Genomic DNA, 20,913 nt, shown 5'->3' with positions numbered 1-20,913 from the left:
TAGGCCAGGACCGCTCTCTAGTTGGTTCAGCTGCTTGATAAAAGCTGGGAACAAACTGTCCCTGAATCAGGAGGTAAGTGTTTTCACACTTCTGTATCTCTTGCCTGATGGGAGAGGGGAGAAGAGGGAGTGACCAGGGTGCGACTGGACCTTGATTAAGCTGGTGGCCTTGCCGAGGCAGCGTGAAGTGTAGATGGAACACATGGAAGGGAGGTTGGTTTGCATGATGGTCTGGGCTGCGTCCACAATTGGTCTACCTGCTTCCGAAGGGCATCTAACATGCCTCAATGAGGACCACCTGACACTTGCGTTCACTTCTTCGAGAGGTTGGTTATAGCATGAATCAACTCCTGTCTCAGTAATGCCTTAGATCCATTTCATTTTTTGCCCCACCACAACAGAAATTATATCTATGCAGGTTTATGCCGAAGATAGACACAAAGTGCTGGAGTAACTCAGCGGCTCAGGCAGCATCTCTGAAAAAAATGGGTGGGTGACGTTTTGGGTCGGATGTCAAAACGTTACCCCTCAGGTTCCTATCAAATCTTTTTCCCCTCACCTTAAACCTATGTCCTCTGGTTCTCAATTTATGGGCAAGTGATTCTGTGCATTTACCTGACCTATTCCTCTCATGAAGTAAGGTTGGTTTTTTTCCTGAACAAATCACAAAACCTCGGTACACGTGACAATAATAAAGCCATTTCCGATGACAGTGCCAAGCTGTGTCCTACCATCCGTGAAGCAGTCGTCTGGATCCACCGCTTCCTCCGGGTGCTCAGAGTTGTTCTCCATCTCGTCCCCTTTGCTCGTCAGGTCGATGGTGCTTCCTTCTGAACAACTGGAGACTCCATCCAGCTTCTGGGGAAGGAGAGACAAGGCACATGTCACACCCACCAGCTCCACCAGCCAGCGCACAACGCGTTAGACACTCGACGCTGAACACTGTCCGAACTAAAGGCTGGAACGTTACTGGACTAGGATCTACAGGGATGGCCTCAAACGTTTAAATCTCACCTCAGAGGATTTGGTCAATGAATCAATTCTGGAATTAACTTTACTTTAAACCTTAGACCGTGGGGATACTTTGTGGAAACAGGCACTTCAGCCCACTGAGTCCACGCCGACCACCATGGCACCCTTTGTCAGTGGAACTGATGTGCTACAATGCTATAAACTATATATTTTTAGTGATACATCATGGATACAGGCCTTGGGCCCAGCAATCCCGCCGACCAGCGATACACTAACACTATCCTACACACTAGGGCCAATTTGCAATCTTTACCAAAATCTACAAACCTGTACGTCCTTGGAGTGTGAGAGGAAACTGGAGCACCCGAAGAAAACCCACGCGGTCACAGGGAGAATGTACAAACTCCATACACACATTCTGCACTCTGTATCTTCCCCTTTGCTCTATCTATTGTACTTGAGTTGGGACTGATTGTATTTATGTGTAGTATTATCTGATTTGATTAGCTGGCACGCGGAGCAAAGCTCTTCACTGCACCTCGGTAGACATGGCAATAATAAACCTAAACCCAAACCTCACGAGATTCTCCAACTAGTGGAGAATGGACACTTGGTTTCATCTGGAAAGGCTTGCATTATTAAGCAGCTTTACTGTTCTTTGCAGAGCCAAGTGAAGTTATTGATGTAACATAGACAGCCATATTGTGTACACCAACTTCCCACAGCAATAGTATAGTATTATTGTGAACCCACTTGGTAATCTGTTTATAAAAGACAATGTTGAAAGCCAGGCCAAAGGAGGATGTGTCAATAGACAATAGACAATAATCCAGGAGTAGGCCATTTGTACCTTCGAGCCAGCACCGCCATTCAACGTGATCATAGCTGATCATCTACAATCAGTACCCCATTCCTGCCTTCTCTCCATATCCCTTAACTCCGCTATCCCTAAGATCTCAATCTAGCTCTCTCTTGAAAGCATCCAGAGAACCCGCCTCCACCGCCCTCTGAGGCAGAGAATTCCACAGACTCACAACACTGTGTGAAAAAGTTTTTCCTCATCTCGGTTCTAAATGGCTTACCACTTATTCTTAAAATATGGCCCCTGGTTCTGGACTCCCCCAATATAGGGAACATGTTTCCTGCCTCTGGCATGTCAAAACACTTAATAATCTTATATGTTTCAATAAGATCCCCTCTTATCCTACATTCCAGACTACAGTATACAAGCCCAGCCGCTCCAATCTATCAACATTTGACAGTCCCGCCATCCCGGGAATTAACCTTGTGAACCTACACTGCACTTCCTCAATAGCAAGAATGTCCTTCCTCAAGTTGGATACCAACACCGCACACAATACTCCAGGTGTGGTCTCACTAGGGCCCTGTACAACGGCAGAAGGACCTCTTTGCTCCTATACTCGACTCCTCTTGTTATGAAGGCCAACATGCCATTCGCTTTCACTGCCTGCTGTACCTGCATGCTTACTTTCAGTGACTGATGAACAAGGACCCCCAGATCCCGTTGTACTTCCCCTTTTCCCAACTTGACACCATTCAGATAATAATCTGCCTTCCTGTTTTTGCCATCAAAGTGGATAACCTCACATTTATCAGCATTAAACTGCATCTTTCAAGGAAACTTTGTTTCAAGGAAGGAAGGTGAATCCACTAGCCTCGAATCACCAAGACCTGGAAGGCTGTGGAACTATTGCTGGTTTAATGTTTAGTTTTATAGGTTCACTAGACCAAGGGGAACACGTTGGGTCCCGTCCCCGCAAACCGCTGGGGGGGGGGGGGGGGGAGACCTGCGGAGTCACACACACACTAACCACCCCCACACAGACATAAGCCACCCCCCACATACACACACATTAATCCTTGATATTATATTAATATTATTCATTCACTCCTTTTACCCCATCCCCACCCTATCCACTCACGTATAGCCCCCAACTTGCAGGCACGTCTGGAGAGGGAGGGGGGATAGAGAGAGAGGGCAGAGAGAGAGAGGGGGTAGAGACAGAAAGAGGGGGGCAGACAGAGAGAGAGGAGCAGAGAGAGGGAGAGAGAGAGAGAGAGAGAGGAGGGGGGAGAGGAGGGGGGGAGAGGAGGAGGAGGGGAGAGGGAGGAGGGGGGGGAGAGAAGGAGGGGAGAGGTGCGGGTGGTCCCAGGCAGCGGGAGGCAGGATGACGTCACTCGTAGCGCGTGGAACACAGCGTGCATACCCATTGTGACATCATCACGTCATCAGCCAAAGCCAACCGGCTATATTTTCTAAGTTATTTCAGATTTTGAACATTTTGATTAATAACAAGAAATAATGCATTCATTTTTCAGATAAGGCAATTTTGGACTCCACGGGATAAATCTCTATCGAAATATGTAAATATTTTACCGTTACACCGTTGTTTTTTCGAGAAGTGATCACACAAAATAAATAAATGAATAAATACACATCCAAGATCAGAGTTTTATAATTATAAGGATAAGTTCTTCAGGTATAGGAACAGAATTAGGCCATTCGGCCTATCAAGTTTATCTGTCATTCAATCTGGGCTGATCTATCTTTCCCTCGCAAGTCCATTCTCCTGCTTTTTTTACACAAAGGGCGGTAGGTGTGTGGAACGAGCTCCCAGAGGAGGTACAGTAGTTGAGGCAGGTACTATCACTATACTTAAGAAACATTTAGACAGGTACGTGCATAGGACAGGTTTAGAGGGACATGTGCTAAACGCAGACTGGCAGGTGGGCCTAGTGTAGATGGGGCATGTTGGTTGCCGTAGGCAAGTTGGGCTGAAGGGCTGTTTCCGCAATGAACTTATGAATGAGGGGAACGCTGACTCACGGAGAACACAGAGGTTGATCATACACCAGACAGGGCTCGCTATCAGCCGTTCTGATAGGCGGGTGGCAAAATTCATTGTCCACATTGCCTGTAATCACGAAGTATTCCGTAAATAGATTTGATTGGGGAGGTGGGGCTGGGGTTATGGGTTAATCAATTTTGAAAAGCCCTAATCACTGTACTTGTGCTCCCATCGTCCGCTCATTAGACTGTCATATCCTCAGCACACACCACTTTGTCTCCCTGTTCCATTAACAAACCAGATGCCTGGTGTTGTCAGTAATTGATTATTTCTTTCAGCCTTAATGGAATTCTGGCAGTTAAAGTGGAAAGGTTCTCCCAGACAGATGGAACACTCCCCTTTTACATTTTTTTCCCACAGGAATATTAAATAGGTGGCCTCCAGCTGGCAAAAAAATGATCGGCCTAGCGCAAATTGGAGAAACAGCACCTCATATCTCACTTGGGCAGCATACACCCCAGCGGTGTGAACATTGATTTTTCTGATTTCAAGTAACACCTGCATTCCCTCTCTCTCCGTCCCTCCCCCAGCCAAGTCATCCTGCTGGTTTCACTGTGCGTGTCCCTGCATTATCACCTCATCCACAGCCAACAATGGACCATTGTGGGTTCTTTGGTCATCGGTCACCCATTCCTTTCCTCCAGAGATGCTGCCTGACCCTCTGAGTTGCTCCAGCATTTTGTGTCTCTCTTCGGTGTAAACCAGCATCTGCAGTTCCTTCCCACTCATAATCATCCCGACTGTTGCAGATGAGTGGCAATGACTCACTCTTGTTAAGCGTGAAAGGATGGCTTTTCACCTTTCCCGGCGAGAACAATTGGGGCACGGTGGGGGTAGGGTGGGGGTGGTAGTAGAGGGGACGAGAACAAAGAGCGACACCGTGAGGTTAGGGTTGGAGGAGAAGGACTGAAACAAAGAGGGACCAACATGACTCTAACTTTGTAACTTTGTCGGTGCCAAACGCGTGGCGACTCTTTTGTGTACTTTGTGTATTGTAAGAAAAAGGACAAAGTGTTTCACTGTACCTCGGGAGACCGAGGGGTGATTTTATAGAAGTGCATAAAATCATGAAGGGAATAGGTAGCATGAACACATAGTCTTTTACCCAGGGTAGGGGAATCAAAAACAAGAGGTCATAGGTTTAAGGTGGGAGGGGCAAGAGTTATTTCAAGCCTGAAGGGCATCTTTTTCACTCCAAGGGTGGAGGGTACACGAAACAATCTTTGAGAGGAGGTAGTTGAGTTTAGTTTATTGTCACATGACCAAGGTACAGTGAAAAGCTTTTGTTACGTGCTAACCAGTCAGCGGAAGACAAAACATGATTACAATCGACCATCCACAGTGTACGGCAGATACTATAACAACATTGAAAAGACACTTGGACGTGTACATAGAGAAACAAGAAACTGCAGATGCTGGTTCACAAAAAAGGACACAAAGTGTTGGAGTAACTCAGCCGGTCAGGCAACATCTAGGCTAGTTCTTCAGACTGATGTCAGGTGGCATGGCAGTAGAGTTGCTGCCTTACAGTGCCAGAGACCTGGGTTTGATCCCGACTTTGGATGCTCCGGTTTCCTCCCATGCTCCAAAGGCATACAGGTTTGTAGGCTAATTGGCTTGCTATAATTGTAAATTGTCCCTGGCGTGTGCAGAATAGTGTAAGTGTGCGGTGATCGTTGGTCGGCACGGACTCGGTGGGCCGAAGGGCCTGTTTCCACACTGTATCTCTAAACAAAGCTAAGGTACATGGATAGGAAAGGTTTAGAGGGATATGGGCCAAATGCTGGCAAATGGAACTAGCTTGGATGGGGCATGGACGAGTTGGGCCGAAGGACTCGTTTCCGAACTGTATGTCTCTGTGACTGGAAGTGTTTTGGTACACAGACAGTAATCAACAGCTGGAGGGTGTTACCGGGAGCACTAATTGAGAACTTGGGCAAAGACGCACTTTGGAAGCAGCCAGGCGCTGCATTGAAAGACAAAAGGGTCGATGTTCTGAAAGCAGCACATCAAACAATCGGAAGGATCTTCTTCGTTACACAAGGGATAACGCGGAAACGGAATGCTCTGTGGATTAAGGTGGCTGCTGGTGAGCCCAGCTAATGGAAGTGTCACCAGCAGAACGTGACAGGTCCGGAGATATCAATGTGGGCCGTAATGTTTGCATTTATATCCAAGAATGTCCGGCTATCTTGCGAGTCAGGCGACATTCCAGAGTCTCCCAGAGGGTTCGTTGGTGGATGCTCACATCCATCAGGATAGCAAGTGGTTTGGAAAGAGTCCATGGGACAGTATTGTGGCCTCATATTGCAATGCGTCTGCCAGTTCGTAACTTAGGGATGTTAGTAATGGACTTCTCATTTTGTGTGTGTGTGCGAGTGTGTATATTACATGTGTATGTGTGCACGCGCGCATGTGTGCATATAGAGAGTGTGTGTGTGTGTGTGTGTGTGTGTGTGTGTGTGTGTGTGTGTGTGTGTGCATATAGTGTGCATGTGTGTGCATGCACGTGTGTGTTATGAATGTGCATGTTGTGTGTACATTTTGTGTGCATGCATATCGTGCATGTGTGTGCATGCATGTGTGTGTGTATGTGTGTGTGTGTGTGTGTATATGCATGTGTGCGCATATTGTGTGTACGCATATCGTTATGTCCATGCGTGTATGTGTAAATCACGTGCATGTTCTGTGCTTGTATGTGTGTGTACACATGTGTGTTTTGTGTGCATATCATGTATGTGTGTGTTCACATCATGTGTATGTGCGTGTATATACACATCATGCGTGTGGGTGTGCATGTGTGTGGACTGGAGGAGAGTAGCTTTAATGTGAGAGGGGCAAAGTTTAAAGGAGATGTGCGGGGCAAGTTTTTATACGCAGAGAGTGGTGGGTGCGTGAAACATGCCTCCAGGGATGGTGGTGGAGGCAGATACAATACCAGTTGCGTGATGACATCTTGGAAGAAACTGTCCCTGAATCTTGAGATGTGAGTTTTCACTAACAGTCTGAAGCAGTCAGAAACAGAGGCCAAAGGGCGTGCTTCCGGCTGTATCTCTAATCTACAGTCTAAAGAAGGTGACCCGAGCTGCTTCCCTGCCATGGTTTACAAGGCAACTGATTGCATCGTCCCATAACTGCACCAATTAGCTCCTGAGCCCCACGGGAGGCTTCTCACCAACGCAAGAGGCTGATGCAAGAATTGCTCTCGGTCTTTCCGCTGGAGCATGTCTCAAGTGTGATTACTGCGACCGTTTAATGCGGACGCTCTGTGGTGTTGCCACGGCAACACAGGCAACTGGGCGCAATAAAGAAATGGCCGCTCTTCCGCCTAGTTACTTACAGGAAAATGCCCACTTAGACCAAGCACAGCCACAAGGTTCACAAACCTCCAGCATTTTGGTGATAAATCGAGCTTAGTTTGAGTTTAGTTTATTGTCATGTGTACCGAGGTACAGTGAAAAACTTTTCTTGCGTGCTAACCAATCAGCGGTTAGACTATACATAATTACAATCGAGCCACCCACGGTGTACAGATACATTATAACGGGAATAACGTTTAGTGCAAGGAAAAGTCTAGCAAAGTCCGATCAAAGGTAGTCCGAGGGTCACCAGTGACGTAGATAATAGGTCAGGACCGCTCTCTAGTTGGTGATATAATGGTTCAGTTGCCTGACAACAGCTGGGACGAAACTGTCCCTGAATCTGGAGGTGTGCACTTTCACACTCCTATACCTCTTGCCTGATGGGAGAGGGGAGGAGAGGGGAGGAGAGGGAGTGACCAGGAGGATGAGGGGGGATCTGATTGAAACCTACCGAGCAATGAAAGTCCTGTGATGTGGTGGATGGGGAGAGGATGTTTCCAGTAGTTATAGAGTCTAACCAACTTAGGAAACCTGAACGGAAACCTCTGGAGACTTTGCGCCCCACCCAAGGTTTCCGTGCTGTTCCCTGAGGTTCCTGGAGATTTTGTCAGTCTTCTCCGCAGCAGCACAAACCCAGCCAGCTTAGAAATTAATTGCCATTCCTTCATCATCGTAAGGTCAATCTTCTTGGCCATCCTTCCTATCAGCAGTGTGTCAGTCCAAAGAAAGGCCAATGGTATATTGGTCTTTAATGAATTGAATTGAGTTGTAAGATACAGCAATGGAAACAGGCTGAAGATAGATACAATTGCTGGAGTAACTCAGTGGAACAGGCAGCATCTCTGGAGAGAAGGAATGGGTGACGTTTTGGGTTGAGATCCTTCTTTTAGACCTTCTTTAGGCCCACCGAGTCCACACTGACCATCGATCACCCGTTCACATTAGTTTTACGTGATCCCACTTTCACATCTACTCCCTACACACCAGGAGCATCAGCCAATTAACCTACAGAGGGCCATTTAACCTACAAACCCGCACGTCTTTGGGATGTGGGAGAAATCCGGAGGACCTGGTGGAAACGCTCTAGGTCACAGGGCGAATGTGCAAACTCCACAGAGACAGCAACCAAGATCAGGATCGACCCCAGGTCTCTGGTGTTGTTAGGCAGTAGCTCAACCAGCTGTGCCACTGTAGCACAAGATAATTTGAGTTCCATAGGGTCAAATGGTCATAGGGCTATACAGCCTTTTGGTCCACTTTGTCCATGCTGCCCCAGATGTCATATTGAGCTAGAATAATTTGCCTGCATTAGCCCATATCCCTTTCAACCCTCACTCCCCTTATCTGTTCAAATGCCTTCCAAAAGTTGCAATTGATCTGACCTCCTATCTACCTCATTGGAGAACTGTGAACTATCTTTAATCAGATGTCATATCCTTTATCTTACGCTAAGTGTTGTGCCCTTTATCTTTTACCTGTGCATGGAGCCACTGTGGATGACTTAATTGTAATCATGTATAGTCTTTTCTTTGACTGGATAGCACACAAAGAAAAAGCTTTACACTCTACCTCAATAATAAATAAACCAAACTAATCTTTTATAGCATGCTCTGACAGCTTGTTCCGGATAGGCACCACCCTCTGAGTGAAACAGTTACCCAAAAGGTTCTCTTTAAATCTATTCCATCTCATCTTATGCCTATGCCATTCACATTACGGATTCACTGTCCAAGGAAACTAAAGACATCTTCCTGAACATATTCACGCCTTGCTGAGACTGAATCTGGAATATCACTGGTCAGAGTCATGCAGCACAGAAACAGGCCCTTGGGCCCACCACATCCATGCTGCCCCTTTTACCCTTTTATACCAATCCCTTTGGCCCACATTAAGACCTTAGATTTCAATTATTTGCATTTTAACATTTCTTCCAAAATGCCATTCAAAACAAATGAATATAATGAGCGGCACGGTGGCGCAGATATAGTGTTGCTGCCTTACAGCGCCAGAGACCCGGGTTTGATCTTGACCATAGGTTCTCCCTGTGGGTGTCTACAGGTGCTCCAGTTTCCTCCCATATTCCAGAGACGTACAGGTTTGTAGTGGCTGTGGTAAAAATTGTATATTGCTCCTGGTGTACAGGATAATGCTAGTGCACGGGGTGATCGTTGGTTGGCCTGGACCCGGTGGGCCGAAGGGCCTGTTTCCGCGCTGTATCTCTAAACTAAACTAAATTAAAGGGTGTAACATTTAGTGCAAAATAAAGCCTGGTAGAGTCCAATTAAAGATAGTTTGAAGGTCCCCAATGAGGAAGATGGGAGGTTTAAAAGACGCCTGGACAGGTACGTGGATAGGATCAAATATGGGCAGGTGGGATTAACATGGATGGGGCATCTTGGTCATCATTGGCAAGTTGGGGCGAATGGCAAAGGCTTTATGACTCTATAACCAACAAGTGTGAGCAAAAAATGAGCTCATGGCTATTCAATGCTTCAAGAGTCAGTGGGTGGCAGGATTGAAAAACAATACCGCTGATCAGAACATGTGTTAATTTGATTTCATGCTGACTGAAAGTTGATGAGCTAAAGAGCTAATTGGAAACTCGGCATAGAGTCCAGCAAAGGCCAGGAGCAGGAAGGCATCGCATTATCACCAGAAGCCTCTTAAGTTTGGGAATGGTGTTGAACCAAGTACTTTCCCCAGCATTGACACCATTTAACAAGCCGTGTTATCAGATGAAGTTACTTTAGCTTTACTGTAGGAAAGAACTGCAGATGCTGGTTTATGCTGAAGATAGACACCAAATGCTGGAATAATTCAGCAGGACAGGCAGCACCTCTGGAGAAAAGGAATAGGTGACATTTCAGGTCGGAATCCTTCGTCAGGTTTAGGTATATTTATTATTGTCACGTGTACTGAAGTACAGTGAAAAGTTTTGTTTTGCATCCTATACAAACAGATCTCATATACCATTGATAAATACAATCAGTTCAAACTCAAGTACAATAGGGAGAGCAAAGGGGGAGATAAAAAATGCACAATATAGTTCTCAGCATTGTAGCAACACAATTCCAGAGACAAAGACCAATGTCCGCAATGTGGTTCATAAGTCATAGGAGCAGAATTATGCCATTCGGCCCAAAGAGTCTGCTCTGCCGTTCAATTATGGCTGATCTATCTTTCCCTCCCAACCCCATTCTCCTGCCTTGATACCCATACTAATCAAGAACCTGTCAATCGCCACCTTAAAAATACCCAGTGTCAGCCTCCACAGCCATCGGTGGCAATGAATTCCACAGGTTCACCACCATCTGACTAAAGAAATTCCTCATCGTCTCCTTTCTAAAGTGCTCACCCCATACACTAACACTATCTTACACACCAGGTACAATTTACAGAAGCTAATTGTTCTACAAACCTGGAGAGTCTTTGGAGAGTGGGAGGAAACTGGAGCACCCGGGGAAAACATGCGCGGTCACAGGGAGAATGTAGGAACTCTGCACAGACAGCACCTGTGGTCAGAATCAAACCCGGATCTCTAGCGCTGTAAGGCAGCAACTCTACCGTGGCGCCACTGTGCCGCCCAAATTTACATTGTACTTAATCAGGGATTGTCTTTATGTACGCCAATAATCTCACTGATGTATATGCAAAAAAATTTATTTCAGTGCACCTTTGGCACACGAGACAGTAAAAGAACCATTGAACTACAGGGCCATTGAGTGAGACCTCTGTCCGATACGCTCCAGGCTCAGTGATCCCGCTACTGGGCACCACGAAAATTCCAACCTGAATTGACTCCCTAGATGGTAATCCTCTGGAATCTTGTTTATGCACTGCACTGGGATGGACAAAATAGTGGCTTTGTGCCAGATTCCACCAACAGAGGAAGGCAGAAGCCGTTGTTCGGAATTCCAGAGGCAGTCACGACTGGTTTCCAGCTCTGCACCAAACACATGCTTACACGCAGGCTTAATTCATTCCGCTTTGACTTGCACGGAATTCTGTTCTTTATCATTCCTTTTTTCTATCCGGTGATGTCATGCCAACCAACCTTAATTTGGTGGAATAAAAATAAAAGAGCCGGACTTGGCAACAGGATCGGTGTCTCCGATTGGTTGTTTCCTTGGCGAAGATGTCAAATTATTATTCACCTCGAACTGACCCGTCCAGTTAAACCGTCTCATCTCCAAATGTATTTATAACTTATAAATGGATAACCTTTGAATATGGGCCAGCAATTTTTCTCTTCAGTTCAAGGCAACTGGGTTCTTACGGAGGTAGCCCAGAGGGGGCTGGTGAAGATGGCTACATCCACATCTAGACAGTCCACATACGCCTCCTCTAAGTCTAACCTCATCTACTGCATCCGGTGATCCCGATGTGGCCTCCTGTACATCGCCAGACCAAGCGTAGACTCGGCAACCGTTTTGCTGAAAACATGTGCTCGCTCCGCCAAGGCCTACTGGATCTCCTGGTTGCCAAACATTTCAATTCCCCTTCCCATTCCCACACTGACCTTTCTGTTCTGGGCCACCTCCATTGGCAGAGTGAGGCCCACACACAAATTGGAGGAACAGCACCTCAATTTCCACTTGGGTAGCTTACACCCCAGCGGTATGAACATTGAAATCTCCAGATTTAGGTAACCTCTGACCCCTCCCCTCCCCTCCCCCCCCCGCCGCCCTTACTTTCTTCCACCTCCACCCCCTCCGCAATGTCCCACCTGGACGTACCTATTCCACCCACCCCCCCCCCCCCCCCCCCCCCTTCCGCTTCCTCTTCACTTACATTCCTTCTTCCGGCTTCAAAAATTCACAACACTTCAATCCTTTTGTCTCATGCCTATTTTAATTTCTGACATTTGTTCCAAACTATCTGCCTATCCAAGATCCACTCACCTCAGGTCACCTATTACCTGCCATGCTTTGTCCTGTCTCTTCTCTCTCCCAGCTTCTTTCCACCCTGCCCTCCCCCCTCCCCCTCCCCCCCATCCCCTACCACAATCAGTGTGAAGAAGATTCCAGATCCAAAACGTCGCCTATCCATGTTCTCCAGGGACTTACTGAGTTACTCCAGCACTTTCTGTCTTTTTTTAGACAACCGCCTGAATTGGCGAGGCAAAGAAAGCTCATCGGTCAGGCAACGTCCGAAGAAGGGTTACGACCCAAAACATCACTTATCTACGAACTCCAGAGATGCTGCCTGACCCACTGAGTTACTCCAGCGTTTTGTGTTTGACATTTTGGAATAACTCAGCGGGTCAGGCAGCTGTTTTGGAGGACTTGGATAGGTGACATTTTGGGTTGGGATCCTTCTTCAGAGTGGAGAGGAGATTCCCCAGTATGTTACCTAGATTGGAGGACTTTAGTTGTGAGGATAGGCTGGGTTTATTTCCTGTGGAGTGGTGGAAGCTGGGAGACATACGTAAAGTGTAAACGGCTCACAATGCTCCAATACTCCGCGGTCTGCCTTATAAAGCCTCAGAGGAAACCCCTTTTCCATCGTGAAGAAGCTGGTTGAAGCATTCATTTAGTGCCGGCTCTGCAGGTTTCACCTGCACTCGCTCCCATTCATAGCAAGAGGTGCAGATGAAAGCATCTGTCAGTCCACAGATAACACAGCTGCCATTGGGTGTGGGCCTGAACAAACCCGACCAGCCCAGACAATAAAGCTGCTGTCTGCACACCCTGCTCTCTCTATGTCATGCAATCATACACTGGTGCACTCAAAATGCTGGCCGATCGGCCTCTCTTCAATCTGCCAGGGATTTCTATCACAATGCTAGTTAAGTTTAGAGACACAGCATGGAAGCAGGTCCTTCGGCCCACCGAGTCCACGCCGACCATCGATCTCCCGTTCACACTGTTCATTGAACTTTTGTAACTTTGTCGACACCAGGAATGTGGCGACTCTTTGAGTACTGCATAGGTGAGATCCGCTGTATGGTTTTACCAGGCTGTATGCAACACAATTAGAGATATCAATGCTCATACCGCTGGATTGTAAGCAGCCAAGTTGTAAGCTTGTAATCGGTATTGCCATTGATTTCGCTAATTTCAACTAACTCATGCATTCCCAGTAGTCATCCTACCAGTTCCACTGTCCACATCCTTGAATCCCTCTGGTTGTCACCTCTTCCCCAGCCAACAATAGGCCATTGTGGGCTCCACCCTTCCTTGGTCATCTGCTGCCGGCCCTGATTTGTTCTGGCCATTTCTTGCCTCTAGTTTATTTCCTGCTCCCCACCTCCACCTCTAATTTCAGTCTGAAGAAGGGTTCCAACCCAAAACATGACCTATTCTTTCTCTCCAGAGATGCTGCCTGACCCGCTGAGTTACTCCAGCACTTTGCATCTATCTCCAGTGAGCCAGACTCACTGCGTAAACCCATGGGGAGTAGGAACTGCTCCCAGTCTTTCTATTAAAACTGTTAGCCGCGGATGGGATGACTCAATCATGTCATGGTAAGTAACTCCTCCTTCTAATTGTGCATTGGCTTCCAAACTCTCAGATTGCCATTAATCTCTCTTTGTAAAGGAGCCTCCAACACACACAAATACTTGGCTCAGCTCGCGGGCGACAAACAGCGGAGAAGACTGGATCACTATAGTTCATAAAGTCTCCGCCATTGTGCCGTTGTCATTGTGGGAACACAGCTGCGTGGCTCTATATAGCCCCCGAGGTGCGCAAATATTTGCCCGCTGGCTGTGGCCTGCCTGTGTATAAAGGCTAACTAATCTCTCCTCACTCAACAGCGTGCTGGCCATTTGCGGGTCAGTCCCAATGGTTTCAGAACGATCGGCGATGCGTTGCCTTCTGAAATAGATCAGAGGGGACACCACCGGACCTGGAGTGGTGGAGACATGATGGACTGCAGGCATTGGTTTACAAAACTAAAACACCAAAGTACACTTCACGCAGCTTCGGAAATGCAGGAATTAACCCCCAGACATGTAATGTAGCCCACTCCATCACACGGACCGAGCTTCCCACTATTGACTCCACGTCCGTGAAAAGGCAACCAACATAATCAGATGACCCCTCCCCCAGTCATTCCTTCTTCTCCCCACTCCTGTCAGGCAGAAGACACAGAGGTTTGAAAGCGTGCACCCCCAGACCCAGGAATAGCTTCTTCCCCACTGCTCTAGAAACAAGGAACTGCAGATGCTGGGATTACAAGAAAGGACACAAAATGCTGGAGTAACTCAGCGGATAAGGCAGCATCTCAGGAGAACATGGACAGGTGATTAAGAAGGAACTGCAGATGCTGGAGAATCGAAGGTTACACAAAAATGCTGGAGAAACTCAGCGGGTGCAGCAGCATCTATGGAGCGAAGGAAATAGGCAACGTTTCGGCCCGAAACGTTGCCTATTTCCTTCGCTCCATAGATGCTGCTGCACCCGCTGAGTTTCTCCAGCTTTTTTGTGTAACCATGGACAGGTGATGTTTCGGGTCTTTAGATTTTAGAGATACAGCGTTGAAACAAGTCCTTCAGCCCACTGAGTCCGCACCGACCAGCAATCACCTCGTACACTAGCACTATCCGACACACTAAGGACAATTTACAAAGCCAATTAACCTACAAACCTGCATGCCTTTGTAGTGTGGAAGGAAACTGGGGCACCTGGAGAAAACCCTCAGGGTCACAGGGAAAATTCACAAACTCCGTTTAGACAGCACCCGTAGTCAGGATCGAACCCGGGTCTCTGGCGCTGTAAGGCAGCAACTTTATCGCTGCGCCACTGTGCTGCCCAAAAACACATCCCACCAGACTCAGGAATAGCTTCTTCCTTTCTGTTGTTGAAACAAGGAGGTGTGAATTGTGGTTTACAAAAAAGGACACAGAGTGCTGGAGTAAATCAGTGGGTCAGGCAGTGTCTCTGGAGAATGTGGTAGGTGAACGTTCGGGTCCAGGACCTTCCACAACCCAAAACGTCACCTATCCACGTTCTCCAGAAATTAATCTGCCCAGATGCCAGTTTTTGTGATACCTGCTTTTGAATCCTCATTAATCATATACCGATTATCGCACAGTGGTGCAGACTTGCTACCTTTACATCACTGGAGACTGGGGTTCAATCCTGTCCACGGGTGCTGTCGGTACAGACCTTGGACATTCTCCCCGTAACCACGTGGGTTTTCTATGAGTGCTCCAGTTTCCTCCCACACTCCAAAGACGTACGAATGTCAGGATTTAGGGGGAGAAGGCAGGAGAATGGGGTTAGGATGGAGAGATAGATCAGCCAAGATTGAATGGCGGATTAGACTTGATGGTCCGAGTGACCTCATTCTGTTCCAATCACTTATGACGTAAGGGTTTGTAGGTTAATTGGCTTCAGTGAAGATTGGAAATTGCCCCAAGATTGTAGGGTAGTGCTGGTGTATGCAGTGATCGCTGGTCGGCGTGGACTCGGTGGGTCGAAAAGGCCTGTTTCTGCGCTGTATCTCTAAAGTCTAAAAACATTATCGATCTATACCTGGTGGGATCTGAACTCTGGGTTGCTTGCCCATGTTCTTGGGTCGTGGGCATCGAATGATAATACAGGAAGCCAGGAGCCGGTGGCCATGGAACGGGCAGGCTGGCAGAGGCAACAATAATGGAGCAGCACCTCCATCATCCATTCAGCCCCAGGACATGAGCATCACAGTCAAGATCATTGCCCATTGCCCATCCCCAATATACCACTGAGGATCTGCCTTTCTGGACCACTGCCTCATCAGGCCCTTCCAATGAGCGCGGACTGGCTAACGATATCAGGTCACTCTCTCTTAGTGGTATTAGTGAACCATCGAATGTAGAAAAGCACAGCACAGCAACAGGCCCCTTTGAAGCACATGCATGCTATTCTGGCCACCCCCATCATAGGAAAGATGTGGAGGCTTTGCAGAGGATGCTGAGGAGGTTTACCAGAAATGCTGCCTGGTTGAGAGGGTCTCAGCTACAGGGAGAGGTTAGACAGACGGATTGTTTTGCTCTGGAACGTCGACGATAGAGGTTTATAAAATCATGAGAGGCTAGGATAGGGTGGACGGTCCGAACCTTTTTGCCCACGGTGAAGACAATAGACAATAGGTTCAGGAGCAGGCCATTTGGCCCTTCGAGCTAGCACTGCCATTCAATGTGATCATGGCTGATCATCCCCAATCAGTACCCCGTTCCTACCTTCTCCCCATATCCCCTGACTCCGCTATTTTTAAGGGCTCTATCTAGCTCTCTCTTGAAAGCATCCAGAGAACCTGCCTCCACCGTCCTCTGAGGCAGAGAATTCCACAGACTCACCACTCTCAGTGAGAATTCCACAGACTCACCACTCTCAGTGAGAATTCCACAGACTCACCACTCTCAGTGAGAATTCCACAGACTCACCGCTCTCTGTGAGAATTCCACAGACTCACCGCTCTCTGTGAGACGTCCAACCCTATGGGGCATAGCTGTAAGGTGAGAGAGGGAGAGTGTAATTGTGATGTGTGGGGAGAGGTTTTTTTTACACAGAGAGTGGTGGGGGACTGGAACACACTGCCAGGATAGTCAGAATTATTTCCCCAAGGGTGAAGGGCATAGCTGTGAGGAGAGAGGGGGAAAGTATAATGGAGATGGGGCCTTGCATTGTCGGGGGTGGTGGTGGAGGCAGATACGATAGTGGCATTTAGATGGGCACGTGGAAGTGCAGGACAATAGAAGGATATGGATCATGTACAGGCAGTTGAGATTAGTTTAACTTGGAGTCACGTTGGGCACAGACATTATGGGCCGAAGGGCCCGTTAGTGTACTGTACTGTTCCATGTTCTATGAGGTCCAATCATACCTTCGCAACTCATTTAATTAAACATAGAAAAATAGAAAATAGGTGCTGGAGGAGGCCATTGTGCACTTTGAGCCAGCACCGTCATTCATTGTGATCATGGCTGATCGTCCCCAATCAATAACCCGTGCCTGCCTTCTCCCCATATCCCTTGATTCCACTAGCCCCTAGAGCTCTATCTAACTCTCTCCTAAATCCATCCAGTGATTTGGACTCCACTGCCCTCTGTGGCAGGGAATTCCACAAGAAAGCCAGAATCTTTATTGGTAATCAAGAGCTAAGGATACAGGTGTAGAACTTGACCCAAGTCCACTTCAGGTCCATCTCCTTGCCAAATATGATGCTGTGTTAAACTAATCTCCTCCGCCTGTTCATGACCAATGTCCTTCCATTCCTTTCATTTCCATGTGCCTATCTGAACGCCTTTTAAATGACACTATGGTATCTGCCTCTTCTCCGTGGATTGTCACCTTGTCGTGGTGGACAAGCTTGTGTGGTCCTGACATCCTGAGAGTGATGCCGTCTGGAGTTATGCACCTGGTAGGACCACCCATGGTGGTAAGGTCGAGGGGGAGGTCCCTGACAAAGAGCAATCTAACCAAGACCTCAACGGTGGAACAGGCGGAGGATGATGGCTGAATTTAGTGAAGCGTCACAACGGCTGGGAAGGCGGATGAAGGCTGCATCAGAAAAGGGTCTCCGGTCGTCTTGGACTCCATGCCACTGGATCCTGACCCAAACCTGTCAAGTGGCTGTCTGTGCATCAGTCTCCCCACGTTAAACAAAGTCACGCACAGACGTCTTAAAGGACAGTCATACTCGTTTCGAGTGACCGCTGCCGATGAGATGGTATCTGCCTCCACCACCACCCTGGCAGCGCGTTCTGGGACTCACCACCCTCTGTGTAAAAAAGCAAGCTCCGCACATCTCCGCACTTCGCCCCTTTCACCTTAAGCTATGATCTTGATTCTTTGAGATTTAAAAATCAGCCTGTGGTTTTCTTTTTGCCTGTCCAGAGGTTTAAATAACAGAGAATCATAGTTTATAATGCACGGGCAAGAAGATGGATCAGATTACTCAACGTGTGGGCGCCACGGTAACACAGCGGTAGAGTTGCTGCCTTACAGCTGAGCGCCAGAGATCCGTGTTCGATCCTGACTACGGGTGCTGTCTGTACGGAGCTTGTATATTCTCCCTGTGACTGTGTGGGTTTGCTCCGGTTTCCTCCCACACACCAAAGACATGCAGTGTGTTAGTTAATTGACGTCTGTAAATTAGTGTGAGTAGGATAGTGCTAGTGTACATGTCGGCATTGGCTCGGTGGGGCAAAGGGCCTGTTTCCATGCTGTATCTATCAACTAAACTAAAACCATCTTGGTGAATTGCAAAGCGAAGCTGAAGGGGTGTTGGGCCACGTTCTTTGGGCATCTGTTTCTTGCTCTCTTAGTTCCCAATAAATATTCTGGATTTCTTTAATTAACTGAGTTGCCGTGGTAAGATCTAAACTCATATCCATAGATTACTTATCCAAGTAGCTAGTCTGTCTCTAAGGAGTTGAGATTTTTCGGATGTATTGTGGTTATTCATTTATTGAATGCGGTGGGAGATGGCAACCTTCACGTGGTCATAGAAACATAGAAAATAGGTGCAGGAGTAGGCCATTCGGCCCTTCGTGCCTGCACCGCCATTCAATATGACCATGGCTGATCATCCAACTCAGTATCCTGTACCTGCCTTCTCTCCATACCCCCAGATCCCTTTAGCCACAAGGGCCACATCTAACTCCCTCTTAAATATAGCCAATGAAATGGCCTCAACTACCTTCTGTGGCAGAGAGTTCCAGAGACTCACCACTCTCTGTGTGAAAAATGTTTTTCTCATCTCGGTCCTAAAGGATTTCCACTTTATCCTTAAATAAAGGTCCACCCTGTTTCGACTAATGTAATCAACCCGACGTGCACAGACAAATAGATGTAGTGTTTTTCATGCCACTCGATCGACAACTTTAAGCTGTACACGCCATACGCAAGAAGAAGATTTATTGAATTGTTTTAGATTTTTACATGTTGTCGATGTGTATTTTGTGTACAGGTTTGCTATGCTGCTTCAAGTAACAATTTCATTGCTCCGTCATCAGTACACATGACAATGAAACATTTTTCACTCTTGCTCTACTCCAATTTTAGACAATAAAGACCATAAGACATAGGAGTAATTTTGCCCATTTGGCCCAGCAGGTCTGCTCCACCATTCAATCGTGGCTAATCTATTTCTCCCTCTCAACCCCATTCTCCTGCCTTCTCCCCGTAACCTTTCGACACCCTCACCAATCAAGATCCTCTCAATCTCTGCTTTAAAAATCCCAATGACTTGGCCTCCACCACCATCTGTGGCAATGAATTTCACAGATTCACCACCCTCTGACTGAAGATATTCTTCCTCATCTCCATTTCAAAGGTACATCGTTTTAATCGGAGGCTGTGCCCTCTGGTTCTGGACTCTCCCACACTACAGGAAACATCCTCTCCACATCCACTCTATATAGGCCTTTCATTATTCAGTCGGTTATAATGAGATCCCCCCCCTCATCCTTCTAAACCCCAATGAGTACAGACCCAGAGCCGTCAAATGTTCCTCAAACATTAACCAAATCATCCCCAGGATCATTCTTGTAAACCTCCTCTGGACCTTCCCCAATGCAAGCACTTCCTTCCTCAGATATGGGGCCCAAAGCTGCTCACAATATTCGCCTTATAAAGCCTCGGCATGACATCCCCAGATTAATGGCATGAATTAGACATATAGGCGTTTCATACCACGATACAGGCCTGAGCCAATCTCACTAGGCCAAGAGAAGAAGTCAGGTTCAAGCAGCTAAATAAGCCTGGACTTAAAAATTCAAGCTGTAGAAACAGTGACTATGAAACCACTGGATTGTTGTAAAAATCCATTCAGATCGTTAACCACAGAGTGAAAACTTCCATCTTCACGCAGTTGGGGTTATACATGGTCCAAGATCTGGCTAGACAGGTGGCCAAAAAGTGTCTGTTTAGTCTAGGGGGAATTAGGGACATAATACGTATTGATAGAGATGTGGGCGGCACGGCGGTAGAATTGCTGCCTTACAGCGCCCGAGCCCCGGGTTTGACCCTGACCTCGGGTGCTGCCTGAACGGAGTTTATACGTTCTCCCTGTGACCATGTGGGTTTTCTCCAGGTGTTCCAGTTTCCTCCCACACTCCAAAGACATGCATGTTTGTAGGTTAATTGACCTCGGGAAACATTGTAAATTGTCCCCAGAGGATAGGTAGTGCGAGTGTACGGGGCGATTGCCAGTCGGCCTGGACCCAAACGGGTCAGTTTCCGCGCTGTATCTCTAAAATGCTGGATACTGTAGATGCTGGTACCTTGACAAAAACACAAAGTGCTGAAGTAACTCAGCAGATCAGGCAGCATCTGCAGAGGGATTGAATAGATAATGATTCGGGTCGGGACCACACTTCAGAACGTTGATGTACTGCCTGCAGCATCCACATCACTCTATGAATGAAGAAAAGTGTGGAGGAGTAAATGTTCTGCCCCCATCCCATGAGGGGGATACATAGGGTGAGTACACACAATCTTACCCAGAACAGGGGAGTCAAGGACCAGGGGGCATAGGTTTAGATTTAGTTTAGTGATACAGTGTGGAAACAGGACCTTCGACCACTGAGTCTGCGCCGACAGGCAATCACCCCACACACGAGCACTATCCTACACACTATGGACAATTTACAATCTCTACCAAAGCCATTTAACCTACAAACCTGTACGCCTTTGGAGTGTGATAGGAAACCAGTGCACCGGGGGAAAACCCACATGGTCACGGGAAAAATGTCCAAACCCCATACAGATGCTACCTGC

At 47.4% G+C, this 20,913-nt stretch overlaps 1 protein-coding gene across 1 annotated transcript in view; it reads right to left on the bottom strand.

The window, feature by feature from the left end:
- The window catches only part of LOC129714255 (sodium channel protein type 4 subunit alpha-like), a 297,253-nt gene that overhangs the window by 68,008 nt on the left and 208,332 nt on the right, over window positions 1-20,913 (bottom strand). Inside the window, 1 exon segment of the mRNA XM_055663806.1 lies at window positions 732-858. Coding sequence (XP_055519781.1) covers window positions 732-858 — 127 coding nt within the window.

The sequence above is a fragment of the Leucoraja erinacea genome, chromosome 2, assembly GCF_028641065.1.
Source record: "Leucoraja erinacea ecotype New England chromosome 2, Leri_hhj_1, whole genome shotgun sequence".
Taxonomy (NCBI): Eukaryota; Metazoa; Chordata; class Chondrichthyes; order Rajiformes; family Rajidae; genus Leucoraja; species Leucoraja erinaceus.
The sequence above is the reverse complement of the archived record's forward strand: the minus strand, read 5'-3'. Positions and strand labels throughout refer to the sequence as shown.